At 37.9% G+C, this 19,363-nt stretch overlaps 1 protein-coding gene across 1 annotated transcript in view; it reads left to right on the plus strand.

The window, feature by feature from the left end:
* CNTNAP5 (contactin associated protein family member 5) overlaps positions 1-19,363 on the plus strand; it is a 798,328-nt gene that overhangs the window by 642,397 nt on the left and 136,568 nt on the right. Inside the window, exon 14 of the mRNA XM_055316368.1 lies at positions 6,770-6,926. Within this exon, the coding sequence (XP_055172343.1) occupies positions 6,770-6,926 (157 nt within the window). The remainder of the gene's footprint in view (positions 1-6,769; positions 6,927-19,363) is intronic.

A 19,363-nucleotide genomic window follows, 5' to 3' on the forward strand; every position in this document is an offset into this window, starting at 1 on the left:
GTCAAAGTATGTAGCAAGAGCAAGTCTAACATCAAGGGGACAGTGATGCTTACTACTCCCATGAAACCACTATAACGTATATTTACTGATTAGACATTTTTGAAACTGTAAAAGAAATGAGAGCTAAAACTCTTTCTGTTGGAACATTGAATTTACCAGAATTTAATTCTATGAGCATACTACTTGTAAATGCAGAAATAAAATAAGGAAAAACCGTGACAACAGCTCAATATTGTAGCCTGTCTCTATATATTTACAGAACTTTCCAGCTGCATGCTGGATTTGTTTGGAATTATGTTTGGACTGTTCACAGTAATGGCAACAGCCAAATTCTCTTGGCTCTGGCTACAGTTATCACTGAGAAACTATTGTGCTTATTGTTTTCTCGGTTGTCAAGACTTTAATTTAAACAATTGCAAGATTAAGGAGGGATCTCCAATTTGAATTCTGTTCAACAACTCAGTGATTAAGCCATAAAAGTGCAGCTAATCTGCCTCATGATATCTTTTAAATTTCTGACATTAGGAAAATCATAATTTGAATTAAGAATGTATAGGTTGGGTTTCTGCTTAGGTGTTCTATAAAACTTATTTTGATTTTTCTCTCCTTAAACTCAGTCTCTGTGTATATCATATAAATGCCTCACTGGAGGAAACCCGTGCTTATGTACTCATTAGCAAAACTCATAGTTTGACTTTCTATAATTTTTTTTTAATTTTTATTTATGACAGGCACACAGTGAGAGAGAGAGAGGCAGAGACACAGGCAGAGGGAGAGGCAGGCTCCATGCACCGGGAGCCCGATGTGGGATTCGATCCCGGGTCTCCAGGATCGCGCCCTGGGCCAAAGGCAGGCGCCAAACCGCTGCGCCACCCAGGGATCCCTCTATAATGTTTTACATTCAGATATAGTATTTTCTGATGTTTTCATAAAGGAATTAATATAGGCCTAAATTTCTGAGGTCAAATGTCAGAATAAAGATTGCCCCTCATCTGCATCCTCTTATAGGTCTCTGTTTTTTCTCTCTCTTTCTCTGTCCCTATCAGTCACACACACACACACACACACACACACACACACACACACACACAACTGCTTCTCAAAACTCAAGTTCCCTTTATAAGATATTCTACAATATGCAGTTCATTTCTAGCTTTCTTTAGCTCCATTGTAAGAATTATTTTCCAAGTTTATGTTGCATTACTTTCTTGAGGATAATTAGAATAATAGGAACTTAGGGGCTGTCAATCTAAATGGGAAATGAAGTACATACAAAAATTTCTACCTGAGCCCAGGGATGGAGAAAAGTTGTAGATTCTTGGACTTCATTCCTTTCCTGATTAAGAAAGAGTCTCCTCATGTTGAAATGACCTGAGAGGAATTCTGTGGCAAGGAATTATTGTGGACAAACCTAAGTCTACATACCTTGAGTGGTTTACTATGTCAAGTGGGTTACATGGTTGTCTGCACAATTTTCTTGTTTAACTTGTTTGTCAAATACTCTAGCCACTTTAAAACTTGAGAAGCAACTCAGGTTCTAAGAAATGGATGTTTAAAAAAAAGGAAAAGAAAAAAGAAAACTGTGCAAAAGCTCAGAAAGGTACAGAGATTTTGAAAGGAAGTCTAGCTACAAGGGGATAAACTGTGCCTCTTAGTGTATGTGCTGTCTTTAGCAAAACCAAGGACACTTCTGACTCTCTTCTGGAAATTCCTGGTGAGAAAGTCCTAAGAAGTTTCTAGCAAGCAATACTAAAGTTAAATTCTGCTGTGGCATTATTAGTGTGTAGAAATATATAGTAGATATATTTATTTATTCTGTTGTCTTTATTTTAGTGAACGTAAGAGATTATTCATCACTTGCAATTTTCTTAGTTATCACTTAAATCCACCTGTATGTATTTTGCTGAAAGGCACTAAGTTTTGTTTTGTTTTGTTTTTGTTTTGTTTTGTCTTTTTGGGTTTTTATTGGCCCTAAGTATTTTAAGCATGAATTATTTCTCCACATGTCAGAGCACAGTGTCATAACATGGGATTAAACCCATAAACTCTTGGGCAAGAATGCTTGGATTCAAGTCCTGACTCTGAACTTTATATGGCCCCAAGACAGTCATTTAAATTTTCTCTGCCTTAGTCCCTTTGCCTATGAAGTGAAGGATAATAATACCTATCTCCTAGGATAGCAGTGTTGATGAATTGGTTTAATTTATTTACAGCATGTTAGAATAGTGCCTGTAACCTAGCACATGCTCAGTTATGTTTCCTATTGTTATTTTTATAAGCCTCATGACAAATGATTGACGTTGGTTTGGTGATATTCTTTTTGGTATTAACAGAAGGTGAGTGATCACCTTCTGTGCTCACTTACTGCCATGCATTGAGGTCATTCACTCTAAGCCATAAACTTTCTTAGGAGGGTTTTTGCTTAATATATATGTAAGATGAATTTTCCCAGACCTTTTTTCGTACAAGAGATTACATAACAATAATAATCCCCAATGCATAGAAATAATGCAAATGAAAGCAATTCCTTAGTAATTTTTCCTATATTCTGTATACAGAAGACCTTACCACCTCTCTGAGGCCTCTGCGCCTACTGCCAAGTTTCTGGTGCTACCATACTCTGGGAGGATCTAGTCCTCCCACATTCTTCTCCCTAGTTCTCTTGTGGAAGTCTCCCATAGGGTTGCTGGACCTGTGCATGGAAACATTGCTTCTTTGACAAGAGTCTTATCCCTAAAAACATGTAGCACTGGGCCCCAGAAGCACAAAGCAGTGTGTGGACCTTCCGTTGTGGAGTGCATAAACGCTGTCCCTTTAAGTTCAGAGTTCTGATCCAGTAAGTGATACCAAATGTATGTTTAGGTCCAGAAGAGCTATTTGTTTTATTCATACCTGTCCCATATCTTTGAGTAACATTTTTTGTATTAAGTGAAAGTTCTAATTGTGAGTCCTGCCTCTACAGAACTCAGAATTCACATCCCCAGTCTCCCTTCCAGCTGGGATGCAGGCATATCATCTTGCTTTCTTCATCAGACTCCTATGTGTAGCTCTGACTGGAGGTGAGCCCTGGGAAGCAGGCTCTCCATGGAGCTTCTATTCTGAGGGTTGAGATCAGGGGCCACAAAAACATCTCTCTTTGAGGGCATGGAGCCTGTTTACCTGAGATCCTCAGAACGGAATGGTTGTGTCACTGGCAAGGTAACATCTTCAGCTGGATAGGTCTCCAACATTTGCCTTTCAGGGGCCGTGAGACAGGCAGAGTCCCTTCTGCAGGCCGGTGAGCAATATGGTGAGCCACTTAGCCAAAAACACATTTCTTCCCTGGTCATGGTTGTTATCTTCTTAATAAATACCCTGTGGCTTGGAACTATCGGAATGAATTCTTAGCTTATAGCCAAGAATCTAATTAATACATTTTCTATTTTACCTTTTCCCTGTTACTTTTTTTTTTCAATTAAACCTTCTAATTAGAATTTCCCCAAAACTTTGAAAATTGTAGTTTGAAAACCTGGTAATGGATTTTAGGAAATTCCCTTATTTTACATTGATCCTACACATCCTAAATGATTAAATCATTACATTTAATCGTTTACACTGAATGTTTCATTTGTTTGCTTTGTTATCCTCCAGATAGCCAGCCATGTGCCACTTACTCCTGCCTTGAAGTTTTGCTCAGTATTTATTTTTTTGTATCAATTTCTATCCTGACCACTCTAAAATTGTAGCCCACCTTTCTTTGCAGCCTACCTTATCTTGCTTGATTGTATTGTTTCCATACCTCTTGTTCTTTTCTAGTAAAAAAATATTATTGGGGTGCCTGGGTGCTTCAATTGGTTATGTGTCCAACTCTTGATTTCGCCTCAGGTCATGATCCAAGGGTTGTGAAAACAAGCCCTGTGTTGGACTCCATGCTGGGCATAGATCCTGTTAAAGATTCTTTCTCTCCCTCTCCCTCTGCCTCTCTTCCCCTCAAATAAATAAATAAATAAATAAATAAATAAATAAATAAATAAGAAATTATTATTATTGTCTGTTTCTTACAATTACAATGCAAGCTTTTGGGGCATGTTTTCTTTGCTTGGTTGGTTTGGTTTGTCTTAAACTGATTTATCCCAAGTACCCAGTATAGTTCCTAGAACGTTATAGATCTTCAGTAAATATTTGTTTAATGAATACATATTTAAATATATCTATATATTTATAATTGTGCTTTGTTCCTTCACCTTTTTTATTCATCTGGTCAAGAGAAAATAAATTCAATTTCTCCAGTGGTCGAAATGTAGCTAGGATGCAGATTCCTTTCCTGACTATATCATTAGAGTCATGAATCAGGGCAAGTCTCATCCTGTTTGATCTTCAATTTCCCTTTTTGTTATACTCTACAGGAAAACAAACACAAAGCTGGGACATCCACAAGGAAAATTTAGCAACAATTCTCCTGCTTTCAAATATCTGTGTGTGTATTTTCCCCCTCTTTTTCCTTCCTTTCTTCTTACACATTGACATGCATTCTGTGAACACGATTTAAAACCATTATACTAATTTCTAGACATGAGAAGGGGAACCCAAGCCTCAGTTCTACAAGACACTGACGGATTTGAAACAGAACAAAGCCTGGGCTGCTGTGGAACGTCTAGAGGTTTAAGACACAAAGTGAGAATTAGTAAAAACTTCTAGAAAGCAATACCATTAGTAATGATGTTATTAATATGATTACAACCTTGGTTTTGCTCTTAAACAAAAATAATCCATGATGATATTGAACATTGTTATGTGATCTGGATTCGAGATAATGGTGGGTGGCAGGGAGGCCTGAATAGTGCCAGAAGGAGGGAGAGGTGAAGAGATTTCTTCCCATTTTTTGGACCCAAAACCAACATTGGGAACCATACATACACAATGTTTTAGCCTTGTGTTGCCTGGACTCACACACTGGGAAAATCTATCTGAGCTTACTCCAGTGCTGAGAATAGTATTCTGTGCCCTAAATCAATCCACCAGGTCTCAGGGCCACTTGAGCATGGCATACCTAAGCTAGATTTTAGAAATAAAGCAATTCGTTCGAACTATTGTTCCATGATTTATAGCTGTTTGAAACTAGAGAAAATGGATTTATACCATTGAGAATTAGTATTTAAAATGAAGATACTGGTTTACAGACATTGCTAACTGGAATTCTAGCTTAAAAGATAAAAAAAGGGGATGTGGGAAATTTTAGGCAGAATCAGGGTGTTATTTTGGGGTGAGTATGGTCCCTCAGGCTGTTCTCCCTCTAACTCAGTAACCCTAAGATATTTCCGCTTTCACAGTATCTTCCTTATCTTTTCCTTATGACCTACTGATTCTTGGAAACTCCAGATTGTCATTCCTCTTCCTATTTGCCTCAGTGACGTTCATAAGGTTATTAGCACTGAGAGCAATTCAGAGAAAGTTGTTGCTCTCTGTGCATACACAAATAATTTGTAAATTATGTGTTTGTAAATCAGGAGTCATATGCACAATTAAATCTTGGCTTGGCTAAATTCCAACCTAGAACATCATTGGAAAAGTATTATTCTACTTTGAAACGGTACATCATTAAAAACTGGCCTCTAATAAGCATTTCTTTCATTTTTAAATAATCACATATTTAGTGCCTGTTGTGTGCCAAACAGAAACAAAACAGCAATTTCTGAAAGGAACTTAGACCTGACTCCATGCAGCCTAATGATGATACCTCCACCTCTTTCTACAACCTGTTTCTTGGATACACTGTCATCTTCCAAGTAATCTTTAATCTACTGAAATATTTCAATCATAAAAGAAAACTCCAACAGATTTATTAAATTAAGCTCTGAAAAAAAGGAGAAAAGAAATGGAAAAAAGAAATTGACAAAGACAAGATTTTAAAGTAATTTTCTGTCAACTACATACACCAGAAATTGGAGTTTATATACCAACTTCGTGTGAGTCAAATATGACATTCAGAGGAATTATTTGGGCCAGACAGTATTGACCTTCGACAGGTTTTATTTTTCTCTTTCAAATCTTTGAATCTGAAATATATGACCTCTCTTTAAACAAATTAGAAGCTATGGTAATCCAGGGTACCACATTCTTTCTTCAGTTTAGTATCTACCTGTCCTCAGAGTCCATCAGAAACTGAGAACTAAGTTCAGACCAATCTTGGCCTCATGTTGTTGTTTTCCTTTTGGTAGTTTTATAGGGGAATTAATTTCTGTATCTGTATCTTAAATATTTTTGGTCTGTAATCTGGCCCAATTTACTTAACTGTGATACCTGTCTGATTTGAGTTGTGACACTGCCCTTGAACATTGTGATGGATCCATGTCCTACTACATAAATGCTTTTCATGAAAGTGTTGTTTATGTCTGTATCTGTATATATCTATGTATATATGTATAATAGAGATATATAGATATAGATGTGTGTATGGATATATTTTACATATATATGGATTTATTTTAAAATATATATATTTTATATATATTTTATTTATATATATATATTATATATATATATGAGAGGGAGAGAGATATGTATATATGTATAGCTAGAGATCCATATACAGGAAGAGAGAAAGAAAGAAAGGAAGTACAGAAGAAAGAAAAGAAGAGAGGAAATGAGAGAGGGAGGATATATATGTAGATATATATATGCATATTGCATATGTATAGGTATATATGTACATGTATAAATACATATTTATCCTTCAAGAATGTTTTCATGTAAGCTTCTGACACCCTCTACAAACTATTTTATCTTCCAGATGGAACACCGTTTACCTGGTGGATTGGGCGGTCCAATGAAAAGCACCCTTATTGGGGAGGTGCCCCACCTGGGGTTCAGCAGTGTGAATGTGGCCTAGATGAGAGTTGCCTGGATGTTCGACATTTCTGCAATTGTGATGCTGACAAAGATGAATGGTAATGGGGATGATGGTCTTTCTGCAGTTGTGGGGGAAACCCATTAATTAATGCATAAAATTTCCCCCCAAGAGAAAAAAACATGGATGAGAAATTCAATATAAACTAGGTCTCCCTAATGATTGTGATTGTTTTTATTTTTTTTTTAATTTTTATTTATTTATGATAGTCACAGAGAGAGAGAGAGAGAGAGAGAGAGGCAGAGACACAGGCAGAGGGAGAAGCAGGCCCCATGCACTGGGAGCCCGACGTGGGATTCGATCCCGGGTCTCCAGGATCGCGCCCTGGGTCAAAGGCAGGCGCCAAACCGCTGCGCCACCCAGGGATCCCTGTGATTGTTTTTAACTTTGAAAATTGCCAGTTCTAGTACTTTTAGGGCTATTGCTGAGATCTGTAACATAAAACATGTTGTCACATCATCACCTCCTTATAGTCCGAACATTCCATTTTACACAACAGAATGAATACTAAGCTTTGTGATTTAGTCAGTATTTCTGCAATGTGTGGAATATAGCTTCTGGGAGACAGTGTGGGAGATAGGAACGTCAATTATATAGACCATGTCTTCATTCTTGCATTTTCTCTCTGATGTTTCAGTCACCAGCCTCCTTATCATGGAATAAAAATATAGCAAAGAAAATTTATATTTATTGAGTATCCATTTAATCTTCCACAAAAAAACTTATTAAATCCTTATAATTTCCCCACTTTTGCATCTTTAATATTGAGGAATACGGTTTACAGAGAAGTTAGATAATTTTCCCAAGGTTATACACAAGTATTGAGTGACAGATCCAGACCTTGAGCTTAGTTATGACTGGGTCCAGGGTCATTTTTGCTCTTCCACAACATGTTGCTTTTGTAACGTAAATCTCAGTTTGTAGTTCTCATATCCATAACTTTGCCTGTGTCCTCCAGGTGAACTGCCTGTTTTTTAACTGTATTATGAAAATATGTACAGAACATTTCCAAACCCACTTTCATTTTCACAAAATTTAAGGCATTCTTCAGTTTTGGCTTTGTAATTTTGCTTGCTTCATGAAATTCTGCTCAATTGTAATTAAGAATTCCTATATCAAGCTGCTCTTAACCCACTTGAAATTTATTTTAAGTACTTTTTCTTCACTGTTTAAATTGATAACAGCAGGGACTCTTTGAATGAAATTTAAGATGCAGTCAAAATTTCAGTTCAGTGAGGAAAGGAGCAAACATTTGCCTGCACTGGGTTCTCCTACATGGGCTACCTCTTCAGACTGCTGAAGGGCTGCTTGGGCCTTGGGGCAAGTTACCCAGATGCCTGCTTCTAACCTCAAATCTTCATGTAGGTAAAATCAGACAAAGTTTCTATATTTTATAAAATAAAAAACTGCAGACCAGAGGTAGTCGGGTCCTCTCTATTCTTTGGGCCCCCACTTTGCCCTGCAGTGTATTCTCTCATAACATCAGGGAGACATGCAATCAAATATAATTCATAGATGGAGATTGTGTCTCTTTTAATATTATATCCTTCAAGATCTATTCCTTGTACAGCAGAAATTCAGTGGTAGTTAGCTAAATAAATGAATCTAGAAGACCTTTGAGGGAGAGAGATGACTGCAAAATAATTCCTACAAGCTTGAGAGATATGTATAGAAAAGTTAACTGGTTTTGTTGCCAGGAAAACATATTCAAAATGGTCTGCAACCAGTAGCCTAGATTCACTCATTTTTCTATGATTCATTAATTTCCCTTCTTTATTCTTGATATCAGAAATGTATAGACGTGCATGGAAACACCTTTATTTAATTACGTATAATCAGGGAAGTTGATGTGGAGTGGTGGAATATAAAGGGAAGGGGAAGTGGTTCTCCTCATTATCTTTAATTCACTCCCTTTCAGCTGAATTCTTGATCTTTGTTCACGTTTTATTTCCTGTGGTGTTGCCCTTTCCATACTGAACACCACTTTAGTGTCTTTCCTTCCTAGGGAACAACCAACCAGGGCTGGACTTAATTTACTGAGCAATGAGAAGCAGTGGGGGAGAATGACATCACATTACATAAAAGTGGAAAATAGGCCACCATGTTGATGAGCTCTCACACTGTCTTCTCTGAGACTTTCCACTGACCATCTCTTTTACTCAGATTCCAGCCTCTTCCTCCTTTGACCTACTCACTAGTTCACTAAGCTTTGAACCCTTTACATATTTACTTAACCTAATCATCTAGGCTGTATTCAGGAGTGTTTCAAAATGTGCTTCCTGTCAACCCTGGTGCCATCATACTTCTGTCAACATAGAGGTTATTGCATATTTCATAACCCTTTCTAGTTCCTTTACAGCCAGGGAAAAGGCTCCATTATCTTCCACTTTCTGTGGAAAGTGACCTCTATTAGGGGCAGCAATATTTAATTTTAGGTATAAATTTTGTTCAACAACCCACATAACAAGGATCAAAAGAAATGATCTGAACTTCCTTTTATAAAGATGCCTACTTCATTGTGACTAGAATAACATGTTCAGCATCTCAGGGCAAAATTTAGGTGAAATCAGGGAGTTCCTTCTGTTATTCTTACGAAGGAGTAGAGGCTGAGATTCCAATTTAACTCTTTTGGATTGCACTCATTTGGCTCAGGATGGTCACAGCCTGTTATACATGAATCTGGAAAATACTTTGTTACAGGAAAAGCTGTACTTACTATTCTATCTGACATTTACTCATGTATCGCCTGTTTATTACACGCCTGGTCTTTGCCAGTCATGCAGTCTGCTGTGCGGAGAACGTCAAGGGCATTATAGTCTCTGCCCTTGAGGAACTCACAGGAGAATGAGAAAGACAGAGCTAGTTAGTTAGCAATAAATGTATCAGTGTGACAAATTTGGTAATATACATGTGCCCAGAGCCATGGTGGATATGGGCTGGGAAAAGTGGCAGTTAGGTTTTGAAGGACCAGAAGTTAGCTAAAGTTAGTATAGTACGGGTAGGTGGAACCTCCATATGCTCAGACAGGGGAATGGGAAATAATATAGAGATCATTACTTCCCCAAGACACAAATATTTTGGTGTGATCATTGCCCCATTTTCATGTGGAGAATTTAAAATAGAAAAGGCAGGAAAGAAGACCAAATCCACATCAAGAAGCTCCTTGTAAGTGAACTAATCATGAGATATCCCTTTGTAACAAAATTATAGACACAAAATACCCATTCTGCCATGAAAACTGGTAGAGCCTTGTGGAAATGCATTCGTTACTTACCTATTCAAGTCTATTATTTACTGTAGAAGGAAAAGTACAGAAGCTCACACAATGTGAAATAGTCTTTTTTTTTTAACATTCTTCTAAGCACATTCCTAGCTTCCACGTGGTCAAACTGTCATCCACACATGTGGAATTTTTGTTTCATCTGAGCATGTCCCTGTTAGTATCGCTGGTATTTGTATGTGCTCCTAAGAAACCTCAAATATATTTATCTTATACAACTCCCTCAAGTTTCTACTCTTGGTAAAATTGATCAGAAAACTGATTTGGGGCTGGTAAAACATCTAGCAGATAGCAGGTTGATGTATTACAACTGCTAGGTAATATTGTTGCTTAAAAGTATTACATATCATAGACTTCAGTGTTCTTCGCATTTAATATACTGAATCCCAGAGCATCATCCCACCAGCCCTTGAAGTAAGTTTTATCATCTCTTTTCCCCCAGAAAAGGAGACTGAGGTGCTGTTGTGGTAAGTGGCTCAGTGAAGTTCACATGACTAAGAGAGCAGAGTAGGATCCTCCTGAATCTGAGGATGCTCTGAGTGACTATATGAAAGAACCACCAAGTTGAGATTCTGATTTTAGACATGGGGTGAGAATTCCAGAGAAACCTCTCCCAAGGGCATCTCCAATCTCATCACGACAGCCCATGAGTTTCTTTTTGCTAAATCAGGCTGTTTGGGAGGCTCAGCCAACCTCATGGCCTCTGGTAATTTGACAATAGTTTATTCTGCTTTTAATCAACCTGTGTAACTGAATAAATTGCTGCCATATATTTCAATGAGACCAAGTAAACGAGGAAAATGATTGCAGGGTAGATGTGAGAGGAAATGAGTCAGCTCAGAAGATGGAGGTGGATGGAGGGGAAAAAACTTGATGAACACCCAAAGCATGACTTCTTAGAATAAATGGAAGTGTCAGGTAGGCATCTGAATCAGGTAAACAGGAAGAAAAAGAAAAGAAGAAATGAGAAAACTTGAAATGAGTAATAGTTTTACAGTCAATGATTGTTTGCAAAAGAACTTCTCTTCAACCTAATGGTTCAATGTATAGAAATCCTGCCAATCAGGTGTCTTCTCATCCCCTTACTTCAGACTGATAGACTGTAGAGAATAGCAAAGAACAGAGGATAGCTGCAGGCTGGAGACAGCACAGGGGCAGTGAGGCTATGTAGGATGGGAAACCATCATCCAGGTAAAGGGATCCAAAGGATGGTTCTGGCAGCAAGTTAGAGGAGGTAAGATTTTTCAAAGTGTGCCTCTTGGTAGTGGCCTGCAGCCCTAATGAGGATTTCTTTCAATCCAACAACCAGGTAGAACTGAGGTGAAGCTCTATTGTTTAACAATAGAGCATCTTTTAAAATTTATTCATAAGAAAGTGCAGACATTTGTATTTGATTTTTGGTAACTTTGTTCTTTGCCTCCTATCCTTAATGCACTCTTATATAAAGCGATGTGGTACAAGATAGGAAGAGAAAATGATGTAAGGTTTAAATTCTGGTCATCTGGTCATCCAAAAAAAGAGAACCTATTATTCTGTTTCTTAAAAAAAAATACAGGATATTTTTAGGTTTCTTTCTTTCTTTTTTTTTTTTTTAGGTATATGGAATCCTAAAGCTTCAAACTACTCTTTAGTCATTGATTCCACTTCTCTACCACAGAGAAATTATTTAATAAATGGTGTCAAATCTGTGAATGAACAATTGAATGACTTCTATTGGACATATTTTTACTTTTCGTAGGTCAGGCCATGGTCATTCTAGGATTAACTGATCTTTATTTCATTGTTAGTTATCCATCTTTTATAACCTCACAAGAAACATTTACCCAAAGTTTAGCCTCAACTTTCTGCTGCACATTCATTTTTCTTTTGGCTATCAAAGAGTAGTTAGAAGTGGCCACTCTGTTCCAAAAGTTATTTTTAAAAATTTATTTATTTCTAGAGAAAGAGAGAGTGCACAAGCAAAGGGAAGGGCAGAGGATGAGAATATCAAGTAGACTCCCTGTTGAGTGTAGCCCCTGATGGGATGCAGTGCTTGGATCAGATAGCAGGACCCTGAGATCATGACCTAAGCCAAATCCAGAGTCAGACACTTAACCAACTGAGTCACCTAGGTGCCCTAAAATGTATCATTTTATACATTTACTTTCAACTTTTCTCTTTGGTAAATACATGTCTTACCCAGTCCCAGGATCTTGACCTTCACGAAAACCCTTTATGCCTTTCCAATGAGGTTTGATGAGGCAGATGCCTATAGGAAGAGGATGCTGGGTACATCCGAGTAGTTTAGGGTTTCTTCACATAGGCTGTTCTTTGATCTCTCAGACCTTTCTTCAACCTTCCATACCTGAAGATCTCAGACTTGGTGCAGTGAGGGTGCTTCATCCTTGGTGGTTTTCTAAGATGGGGCAGGAGTCCTGAATCCTGAGAGAAAGGAAAGGATCACCTCAGAACACACTAATGCTCTACCTCACATATATATAGATACACGCACATATATGCACACGTATGTATATTTCTATTATTATTTCTGCTGGTTGAATTTTATTATTCATGAATCTATTTATGAGCTATTCCAATGCCTATTGAGCTTTGCAAGTGCTTTTGTCCTTTGCAAGCAGAAATTCTGAAAGTTTTATCTGGATTTTTGCTCTCACTAAATTTCCACATGTCTAGTGGTACAATCAGGACTTACACCTTGTGCTATAGAGAAGTGTGCATGGCACATGGCAGGACCCTTGTGTACAAACTGCTGAAAGAATGAATGAGATAATGGCTACATGGGGTGGCCGTCCTCCAGATCCTCTCTCCTTGGCCAAATATGACCTTCACTTACTAGTTATAGTCTGCTGTTTCATTCGTGACATTTTCACTTAAAATTTATGTCTTGGGACAACTTGATTTTGGCTTGTTCACACTAAGTGTCCCATGACTAGATTCCAGATTGTTTTTAGACAGAATGTTTTCTGGTGTATCTGATTGGAGAGAATAGAAGGCATAACATACTCAAGAAGGGACAATACAAAAGTGGAGGAAAAGAACTTATATCAGAGGTTGATAACTCAAAACCAATCTATCACATCATTATTTCATAAAATTCTAGATAGAGTAAAATAGCTGATATTTACCAAAGACAACACTTAGGATTTTTAAAAAGATTTTATTTATTTATTCGAGAGAGAGAGAGAGAGAGAGAGAGAGAGAGAGAGAGAGGAAGAGACATGGACAGAGAGAGAAGCAGGTTCCCTGCAGGGAGCCCAATGTGGGACTTGACCTCTGGGACTCCAGGATCATACCCTGAGCTGAAGGCAGATGCTTCACCGCTCAGCCACCCAGGCATCCCTAGGATTGTTTTTTGATTGTTTGTTTCAATTCAATGATGCTGCCATCCTATCTATTGGAAAAATATTCAACATGAGGCATTTAAGACCTGTTGGTTCTAGTAAACAAAACACAGCTATATAATACTCCTTCTAATGCTTCTAGGAAACAAAGATGTAGACTGAAACTTCTATTGCATCAGTTCTCTGTCAAGCTTTACAAATATACTATCTCAAAATTGTCTGTGGAGTCACATTACTTAGCTAATTGCAAAATTGTATCAGAAATAGAATTCAAAGTCAATATCAAGATTAAGAGTTGGTATTTAAATAGTATATTTTATATAACATTTTGATTTGTACTGTTATTGTATAAAACATAATTATACTTAGAAATACAGTGAGACTTTAGGTTCTATTTTAATTTGCCTACTTATCACTAAGTGTATGGCATTACTCACCTAACAGTAGCTCTTAGTCAGATCCAAATTACATGAGCTGCTTACTTCTTTCATATACTCTGCAAGTTTGCTCACAATTGTCAGTTCTGATTCACCCAATTTAGGTTTCTATATTTAACAAAGGATAAAGGGAATGTTTTCTTATTTTTTTTTAATTTTAGGAGCTCATTTTCATAAAAATAAACATATTCTGTCCTATCCTTACTACAAAAATTCAAATATTTAAGAAAAAATGTAAAATCTGCTTCCTCACCACCATTTGGAATTCTTACTTGTACCCCATGTGTAAAATAAATCTGACACCTAGAGATAATAGTTGGGCATATTGGGCATTTCCACATAGAAATATCTTCCTATACATATGACACATTTACTAAGTGTGAGATCATATTAAATATGTTATTCCATAACTCACTTTTTTCCACATAAAATATGTCTTGGAGAGCTTTTATGTGGCATCATTAAATAAGCATAAATGAGTGCATCCTGTCCATTTTAATGGCTTCAAAGTATCCAGTGTGGTTGTATCGTAACTTATTTTATCATTTCTTTATGATAAATATTTTCCTAGTAAATGATTTTTCACTCTTAGAAAAAAAAAGCTGCAACGAACATTTTTGAGTTTTGATTTATATGTTTTTCCACTCGGAAAATTATTTCTATTGCATAGATCCCTAGCTTAAAATTGTTAAATTATCCACTTTTCTATTTTGATAGATGTGGCCAAATTGCTGAAGGGACTTAGGGTGTTACATAGACAACAAAGGGATCAGTTCAGAACTGGATACCTTGACTCTGTGGGGGAAATGATTCTCTGCCCCAGGAGGAAGATGCAGAACTCACCAGAGTCAAAACAGGTCCACACAAGGAGATCTCAATTACAACCACTTTTTGCACAGAACTTGCTGGAACCTTTAGCCAAGAGCAGAGGGCTGGGATGGACCCCTATAATGCTAAGTTCCTCTGCAGTTCCTTCTCCCTGCCTTTACCATTTCTGCTGTGCCTGGTGCCACTTCTAAGGTCCAAGGGAACGCTCTTGGCTAAACAGAGAAATCCTAGCATCTCCGCACTTTTTTTTTTTCAAAGTGTAGAAACTTCATCATCTTAATGATGGAGGAGAAGAAGGAGGAAGAGAAGAGCATCTCCAAGAAGGAGGAAGAGAAGAGCAAGTGGAGAGGGAAGGAGGAAGAGAGGAAATGATTCCATCTCCTTTGCAAATCTGCTTTTTAGATTTTTGGTGAAAATATCACAAACAAATATGTATGATAGAGTTAGAATGCACTAAATTGTAGCTACTTTTGCTGGCAACACTCATTTTCTGGATGTGAAATGTAATTTATCTCTAAGTAACATTTTATTATGTAATGAGATGATGAAATCCTGGATTTGTCAATTATTAACTATACAGCCTAAATCATTTAGCCTCTCTGGGCTTCAGGTTCCTATTTTATTTAAAAGAAAGAAAAAAAGAAGGAAGGAAGGGAGGGAGGGAGGGAGGGAGGAAGGAAGGAAGGAAGAAAGAAAGAAAGAAAGAAAGAAAGAAAGAAAGAAAGCAAGCCTTTGTGGAGTTGGGGAGTACTGGCTGAGTTAGTAGTAATTTATGCATTGAGCAGATGTGCCGTGAATTTGATTCTCAAAAATTTGTTAGTCATCATTTTTATTATTTCCCTACTTTTTACAGTATCTTAAATAAAAGGTAAGAGGTAACATTGATCTATAGAAGTTAAACTAATTTCTAAGAAAAAAAATACATACATCTATGTCATAAAATACATAGCAGATAGAACAATCAAAGATATCGTTCAGCCATTTAACTCTAGGTGAAGTGAGGAAAGAACAAGGAAAGACCCTTCCCCCAAAACAGAGCTGCCCTCTGAAAGTCACTAGTGAAAATCACCATGTAATGGATACGTCTGCCCCCAGTAGAAATAAACTAAGAGATTGCTTGTAAATGTGTAACTGAAGAATTTGTGAGCTCCCGGAACTCCTGCCAAGGTGACCCACGTGTAATCTCAGGGATGCAGGGTTGGAAAATGATTGCAAATTAGTAAACTGAAACCTAGTCAATTGAATTGTATCTTGTGTGGAGAAAGCCTGTGTGAATGGAATGGGGATGGTCAGCCAGAGGCCCAGGAGGGCAGCTCAAGGACTCAGGGCCGGTGCCATTATCCCAGCACTACCTGGAAAAGATGTAGGGACTGCCTGTGAGAAGGAGCTGTGTCCCCATGTGAGAGAGCCTCTCTCTGGAGGACTGAGGCCAGGAGACTAGAGGAACACCATGGTTGCTACAGCAAAGATATGCCGTTCAAATCCTGGTCCCCTACTGGCAAATAATGGACCCTGGGAAGTTTGGTCATCTCTATAAGGTTCAATTTCCTCTTCTGCACAAGGCAGGTGCTGGTTACAACATTGTCACAGGGATGTTCTGTGGATTAAATGAGATCATGTGTAAAAATCTATTTTTATCTATTTCACGTGGCCAGGGAAAGGCAAGAGGCAGCTTCCACGTGCACGTTCAGTGATAGAAAGCATTCAGCTGAGCCACAGAGCCAGCAATAGGTTCTAAGAATAGCAGTCCTAGACTCAAGCCATACCTCTAACCCCTGGATCATTTTTTTTTTTAGAAAGAACTCTCTGTAAAAGGCAATCATGATTTAAATGAGCAATTTATTGTCCACTTTATGTTAAATATTTCAGAATTTGGGCCATACCTGTAAGAGACTGAGACCTCTTATCATAAGGAGTTTTTAAGCAATGAAGTATGAATCACCACATTGGTAAATGTGTTACTGGGAGTGTTATGGAGGAAAACGAGTGTAGGAAGACAGTAGTGAGATTGGCAGCAGGCAGCCAGTGTAGGTAACCATCACCAAGGCCCAGGCAGAGAACCTGGAACTCCCTCAAAATACAACTGAGGCCGGGAGGGTGAGGATAAGGCAGCTGGACAGAGCCACATAAGACAGGTGAGCTTGGTGGAAGTGGTCAATCAAGAATGCGGGAGGAGAGAGGAAAAGAGGAAAGGACGATATGTGTATGTACAGCCTCAGCCAGTGGAGCAAGGGGTCTCATCCTTCACATAACATAACAAGCAGGAGGGCAGATCCCTGAAGCAGCAACAATGGGAGGGGGCTGGGGCATATTCCTTAGAGGTGACTGCTGACATCCAAGGGAAGTGTTCAGTAGGCACCTGTATTCATCGTGTGTGTCACAGGGAAGAAGGCAACACGGTGAAATGCTGCTACAGAGTAGAATGAGTTAGGGGCCAATGTGTCCATGGAAGTTAGCCATTCAGTAAGAGGGCTTGCCCTGTCTTGAAAGAAGAGAAGGCGGATTGTGGGAGTTGAGGAGGCAAGGGAGGAGCAGGAGAAGAGGGAGAGTGCAGACAGTTGTGGTAAGAACTTTTCTGGCACTGCTAAAGACTGCCTTTGTTCATATCCAGAGCAGGTTAATCAAATCATGCCTCCAGAAATCTTCATCTGTGGTAGTATTTTTTAAATTGATTTTATGCTCATAAAATCTTGAGGGCCATGGTAATATCTTAATAATAAGATAATATTGGGTAGACTTTGTCTGTCTTCATACACCAAGACCTGATTTTGTTTTCCCACATCTATTTGAGGAAAGCCCTATGGTTTCAAGTTTCTAGAATATTTATAGAAGAACTGTAGTTTCCAAAATGTTTAAACATTTGAAAAATTGTGTTGTTTTGCCCTTCATGTTCCTTATCCTGGGAACAGAAAACAAGACTCCAGACATTGTCTGGTTGGGGTAGGGTAGAGAGAAATGGATATGACCTCCTGGTTTGCACTTGTCTGTGTGACCGCTGTCAATGCTTGCACTTGCTTTTTTTTTTTTTTTTTGCAATCAAGTGACAACCAACCTTTAATCTAATCCCCTAAGTCTTTTTTTTTTTTTTAATCAGGAAGTCTTAAGAAGGAAGACAAAAGGGAAATAATTGCCTTAACCAAAGTTAGGGTAGAATCACTGGCAAGCATCACTACAGTACTTCAGACTTGCAGATTTGCCTATGGGAATCTTACTGTCATTCCTCCCTTGCAGTCACAGGAAGTGGAGGACATCATGTCACCCACTCAAGAGAAGGCTGTGCAGACTGATTCACTTCGATTTACACAGGGGCTTCAAAGAGTACTAGGGTTTTCAGTTTTTGAATAATTTGCTAGGTTTTTACTACCTTGTTTTGTTTTTTACTTACAAGTGACTAAAAGAAATAAGGATAGAATGAGGAAACAAAAATCTTTCTTAACAGGCTCAGTGACCCAAGTTCTTCTACTAAAAGAAGCTTACAGAACAGCAGTTAACCAAAATTTGTTGGTTCATGGAAAACAAATGGCAGCATGTGACTTTTCGCCACATTTTACTCCAATGAATCACTAAAGAAATCAGCAGCCCCTGTTTTGCTCAGCAATCCTGAATCTGGTAATAATGCAAGATGCAGATAGTTAAAGGAAAAGGAGAACACATTGCTTCTGCCATGTTTTTCCATTAACTCATGTGTGTCTCCTGAGGACCACATATGTCTATGCTTTGTATGCTTGGAGCCGCCATAACCTGGTGTCGACAGGTGTCTGTGGCTGGCCTCTGCTCATTCACACCAGCAGCTAGTTTCCCTTTCTTACTTTTCCTTTAAAAATTCTTTTCATTTCACATTTTTATTTCAAGTTTTACAGGGAATTCCAACAACTATTTATTGAATTCCCACTTTGTGTTAGTATGTTAATAGTTTTATCATTGTTGTCTTCTTTAATTTATACAATATCAGAGTGATATTATTATCCCCATTTTAGAGATAAGAAAACTTAGGCCAAGAGTGACTTCACTGACACTCTATAACAAGTATGGTGAGGCACATGGATTCAACTTGTAACAGTCTTGTCCAAATGGCAATGTTTTTCCACTACCTATTAATCATTTCTGTACTTAATCAAGTACATGAGTACCTAGTACCCTTAGGAAGAATCTTGTATATTGTTTCAAAAGAGGACAAAATCTATAAAGTGTTTGCCCTTGGAAAGCAAATTTAAACAAAAGAGAAAGGAAAACAAGTTAGTGTGTAGAAATGTACAGCTGTTGATTTCTTGCTTATTAATAGGTACTACCCTGATTTGTATCACTGTGTATCATCATCTTATACACTAAAATCCACCATCACCATCCACTCCCCCAAATATTCCACCTATTGATGCTTTGAAATGTTTGAATCATACCTGTCACTCATAAGTTGAATTAAATCCAATTTTACTCTTACTGTGACCTTAAGAGCATGAATAAAATATGCAAAGAATCTTTGACGCCGTCTATGAGCCGAACACAACCCTCACCTGCATCTTATTGCCCAGTGCAGTGTTGGCTCCCACTATGTATATGGTTTTTGGTTTGTTTGTTTTTTTTTTTTTTTTAG

This window comes from Nyctereutes procyonoides, unplaced genomic scaffold (genome assembly GCF_905146905.1).
Source record: "Nyctereutes procyonoides isolate TBG_1078 unplaced genomic scaffold, NYPRO_anot_genome, whole genome shotgun sequence".
NCBI classification, from domain to species: Eukaryota; Metazoa; Chordata; class Mammalia; order Carnivora; family Canidae; genus Nyctereutes; species Nyctereutes procyonoides.